Source organism: Aegilops tauschii, chromosome 2 (assembly GCF_002575655.3).
Source record: "Aegilops tauschii subsp. strangulata cultivar AL8/78 chromosome 2, Aet v6.0, whole genome shotgun sequence".
Lineage (NCBI taxonomy): Eukaryota > Viridiplantae > Streptophyta > Magnoliopsida > Poales > Poaceae > Aegilops > Aegilops tauschii.
Genome location: NC_053036.3, coordinates 169,340,951 through 169,345,872, shown reverse-complemented (window position 1 = coordinate 169,345,872; position 4,922 = coordinate 169,340,951). Strand labels below are relative to the sequence as shown.

Here is a 4,922-nt window from a genome sequence, read left to right as displayed (position 1 = left end):
TTTACTCTACATATTAGTATTTTCTAAAGTCAAAATTTGTAAATGACGAAGTTTATAGAATAATTGAATTCATCATCTAATATATTTTCGCATCCTATATTTGTTATTGTAAATGTTCATATTTTTATGTCAACTCGGCCAAATTTTATAAAGGTCTTTTTTGAAAAACTTCAAAAAAATTGATTGAACGAAAATTTAGTAAATGAATGACATGAGTGAGTTTCTTCGTTTTTCTTTTGACTTATAGAACAAGTAAAAAAAAAAGAAGAAACTCACTCATGTCATTCGTTTGTCTCTTTCCCAGTGTGGTCTATGAGCTCTTTTATCAGTTGGTTGTACAGAATGTATCGTGCGGATGGAAATCGGTGGAAGGAAAGTCACGCGCACGCGCTGAAGGACCGTTCGGGCGTTACAAAGTCGAACGTTGAATTATTGGTGTAAAACTTTGATCACATTGTTACTGGTCAGTAGTACTAGACTACTAGTACTACTTGCACCTTGAGTTCATGCCGTCACCGCTTTTAGTTTAACTAATCACCTGCCAATCGGATCTTCACCGCAGTTCCTTATCTACCAAGTTCCTTGGGAGCAAGGGCATGGATCAGATAGGCCACAACCTTTGTTATTATAGTGAAAGAACATATTTTAAACAAACGAGACATCCCTATATATTGTGTCTATCTCTAGCATATACCCATTCAACCAAATCAGCCCTTTGCACTGTCAACCGGCCTTTCTTCCCCCAACTTTTCAAGAGAGAGAATGGTTCTTAGCACGCTCATGAGTGCAGCTTCAGTGCCGTGGAGCTCCCTTGTATGTGGCACCCTCGGCTTTGTGCTTCTATGGCAGGCTAGCCGGCTGGTAGATTTGCTGTGGTGGCAACCGCGGCGGCTTGAGCGTGCCTTGCGCGCCCAGGGTCTTCGCGGCACGTCGTACCGCTTCGTCATCGGGGATATGATGGACTATCGGCGTCGGCGCAAGGAGGCGCAATCAAGGTCGATGCCGCTGCGCTGCCACAGCATAGCCCCCCTCGTCGCGCCGCTCCTCTGCGACATTGTCCGCGAGCACGGCAAGACGTGTATGTCTTGGTATGCTATGTACCCCAAGGTGACCATACACGACCCTGACTTGGCCAAGGAAGTGTTGTCCAACAAATTCGGCCACTTCGAGAAGGTCAAGTTTCCGCCACTGTCCAGGCTGCTTGCCGCAGGCCTGGCGGAACACGAGGGCGAGAAATGGGTCAAGCATAGAAGGATCCTTAACCCTGCGTTCCACCTCGAGAAGCTCAAGGTATTTGTAATCGTTTCATCAAGCATTGGCTCAAGATTTTTTTTACAGGAATTAAGTGCGTGATTGATCCTCTGAGCGTACATCATTTAATTCAGCTATTCTGAAAAACTCGTTTAATTTGCAGCTCATGCTGCCAGCGTTGTCTACAAGCTGCGAAGAGCTTGTCAATAGATGGACGCGGTCCCTTGGCTCAGACGGTACCTATGAGTTGGATGTCTTCCCGGAGTTCCAAAGACTCACTGGAGATGTCATTTCTCGCACTGCATTTGGCAGTAACTACCTCGAAGGTGCCAGGGTTTTCCAGCTGCAATCCGAGCAAGTTGAACGCATTGCCGGGGCTTGGAAGATTGGCATTCCCGGTTACTTGTGAGTTAGCACCTCGTAGTACTATCTTCGTCCTGGTTTATTAGTCCCCTTAGTAGATTGGAAGTCAGCTTGGAAGATTGGCGCGAGAGTAGTTCTTTATTTTCTTGCTGCTATGTGGCATTGTCTAAACCTTCTTCCTTAATCAATAAAATGGAAATCATTTGCCTTGTTTCAAAAAAAAAAAAATAGTCCTCTTAGCATTTTGTGCCAAACTTTGACCAAAGATTTAACTAGAAAAATAATAATGCTTGTCATCAAAAATTAATACGAATCCAACGATATTTTTTTTGGTGACATACATGCATTATTATTTTCTTAGTTAAATTTATGGTGCAAGTTTAGCACAAAATATTAAGGGGACCAATAAACCAAGACGGAGGTAGTACTAGTTAAACTTCATTAATACGTACTCCCTCCGTTCTAAAATAATTGTTTTTGGAATGGATGTAGTATTCGTCTTTTCCATAAAGTTTTAAGATAGTACAAACTTCCTGCCAAAAGCTAATATGCTAGCATCGATTTTTCTTGTGAGGATCTCTGATATAGATTTTTAAAATCAGCATTAATCAAAGACGGGAATACTGATGTAGAGTAACACTAGACAGGGGCGGAGCCAGGATTTGGATAGGGGGGGAGGGGGGGTGCTAGATGTATAATTTGTCTGATTATGTTACATAAGCGCAACCAAAAAGGTTGTCAGACAGTTTGTTTTAAATTCAGCCTTGCATACATTTACTATAAGATTATAAGTGTTAATAATACGCTATATTCATGGTGTCTCTCCAGGTCAAACTAGATAGGTATAGTATAGCTAAACGAAAAAACAGATGAATTGATCTATATCTGATGAAAACACACGGGATGAACAACTATAATGATTTGATTATTAGACATTGGTGCATCAAAGAGAAGTAGATTAGTTGTACGTATATACCTCAAGAAACAATCTGGCCGGAGAGTTCACTGCACGGCGCGAAAGCAGAAAGAGGCCGCCGTTGCAGGATCGCCAGGTCGAAACTAGTATTTATAATCACGAGTCTCCAATCTCCTAGCGTCCGGCCATGTGCTGGGATGTGGTTGTGGACGGCGGCGTAGAAAACGGCAGCAGGCGGCCACGGTAAGCGCTTACATAGCAGCGAGACTCAGGTACCGATCGATCTGATCCATCGCAAGCCACAACAACCGCTCGGGGCAAGGCCACGATGTCATGGGCTGGGCCTTTTAATTATGTACGTTGTAATTCCAGCGGCTAATTTAAGTTAGGGTTACTCCCGGCCTTTAGCACAGGAACAGTAATATGGTACTCCCACACTGCCAACTGAAAATTCTTGGGGGGGTGCGAACGGGTGGGGGGGGGGGGGGGGGGGGGGGGCTCTATTTTTTAATTGGAAAGCTGGGGGGGACTCTATTTTTTAATTGGAAAGCTATATATTCTGCAAGAATGTTAGGCTGTCTATAAGGTTCTTTCACTTTTTCGAGCAGGGATGAGAGTTATTCCGTGATTTTAGTACCATTAATCCGTATGTGGTATTTACAGGTCCTTGCCCACCAAAAATAATAGAAAGATGCATCAAAATAATAGTGAAATTGAATCCATTCTACATGGTTTAATTGGAAAAAGAATGCAAGCTATGCAAGAAGGAGAAAATACCAAAGAGGACTTACTCGGCTTGATGCTTGAGTCAAACATGAGAACCTCGGATGACAACGGCCAATCCATCTCAGGAATGACCATTAAAGAGGTCGTGGAGGAATGCAAGTTGTTCTATCTTGCAGGGACAGAAACAACATCAATACTACTCACATGGACAATGATCGTACTAAGTATGCATCCAGAGTGGCAGGACCGTGCAAGGGAGGAGGTCATTAGCTTATTTGGAAAAAACAAACTTAACTATGAAGGCGTTAACCGACTCAAAACAGTGAGTGGTGTTTTGTTTACTTGATTCCATTCTTACAACAGGATATAAAATTGGATGTATAAATCTTGCAATCTACTATATTTGCAGGTGACCTTGATTCTTTATGAGGTACTCCGGTTGTACTCGCCTGCTGTCGCATTCTTCCGTAAAACGTACAAGGAGATGAAGATTGGGGGCATCACATACCCCGCCGGTGTTCTCATTGAGCTTCCCCTGTTGTTAATGAACCATGACCCAGATATATGGGGAAGGGACGTGCATGAGTTCAAGCCGGAGAGGTTCACCAACGGGATCTCCCAGGCATCCAAGAATCCCGGTGCATTCCTACCATTCAGTTGGGGGCCACGTATCTGCATTGCCCAACAGTTCGCCCTTCTTGAGGCTAAGATCGCGTTTTGCACGATCCTTCAATGCTTTGAGTTTGAGCTCGCACCGTCATACACTCATGCGGTAAATAACACCAGACTGATGCGCCCAATGCATGGTGCGCAAATCAAGCTTAGGGCAATTTGATCATCACCCACGACAATCTACATGTTGTGCACTATTTGTTGTCGTGTGCCTAAACATATAATAATGCATTAAAATGCCGATGGGATTTAGACTTCATGTGAACCATTTTTTGTGCCTTTACAATTAAAGCCGAGCTGGTGGTTGTTGTTTGGTGTCACCACCCACTCAATCCTCCACATATGCACTATATCCTTGATACCATGCACATATATGGTCCTAGCCCATCAAAACTCCGCGCATGGAGCTCCCTACCGTGCAACTTGTTTGATTGTTGCGCGCGAAGTGCCAACGCCAGCGGCAATCTTCCGAACCCAACGCGCGTGGTTACTAAGCACATCACATCTTATATTCAAAAAAATACTCGCACTCTACCGCCGTCCTCCGTGGCCCCGACGGCCACTCCATTGCTCCTAGCGTCGTGATCCACTCCGGACACGGCGGCCACCACTCTTAGCCATCCTCTACTTCCCACCAACCATGTCACTAGTCGATCTCAACTTCGACAGAGTCCAGGAATTCACGCAGGTAGTCTCGAGGAAATGGGGTGTTCCTATCAATTTTGAGGAAGACAAATATCTCGAAGAATTCTTCCTTGTGGCTGAATTCACCAGATCCCGCATCCGTTGACTGAGGAATTGGTCGACACCATACTTCTATCTTGCTTTGGAGGTCGTGCATCCCATTTCAAAGTGAAGCTGCTTCAAAATTGGTCGTCCAAATTCTCTATTTCATCCAAGGAAGTAGGTTTCTCTATTATCAAAGGAGGTAACATTTCTATGCGTGCCCTCAATGTTAACTTTCTTCTCCGGGGATCGGGTGGCCCTAACTCCT

At 44.3% G+C, this 4,922-nt stretch overlaps 1 protein-coding gene across 1 annotated transcript; it reads left to right on the top strand.

Moving 5' to 3' along the window:
* Positions 1-726: 726 nt before the first annotated feature.
* Positions 727-4,141, top strand: LOC109778415 (cytochrome P450 CYP72A616-like). The gene is made up of 4 exons (XM_020336974.4): positions 727-1,290; positions 1,415-1,656; positions 3,194-3,578; positions 3,666-4,141. The coding sequence occupies exons 1-4, from the start codon at positions 763-765 to the stop codon at positions 4,089-4,091; spliced, it is 1,581 nt and encodes a 526-aa protein (XP_020192563.1). The 5' UTR covers positions 727-762; the 3' UTR covers positions 4,092-4,141.
* The last annotated feature ends 781 nt before the right edge of the window (positions 4,142-4,922 follow it).

Excerpts from the sequence above, each read along its gene's own strand:
- LOC109778415 (XM_020336974.4), top strand. The coding sequence starts at position 763 with ATGGTTCTTAGCACGCTCATGAGTGCAGCTTCAGTGCCGTGGAGCTCC. Across the intron at positions 1,657-3,193 it reads ATTGGCATTCCCGGTTACTT|GTCCTTGCCCACCAAAAATA; the intron begins GTGAGTTAGCAC and ends TGGTATTTACAG. Across the intron at positions 3,579-3,665 it reads GCGTTAACCGACTCAAAACA|GTGACCTTGATTCTTTATGA; the intron begins GTGAGTGGTGTT and ends CTATATTTGCAG.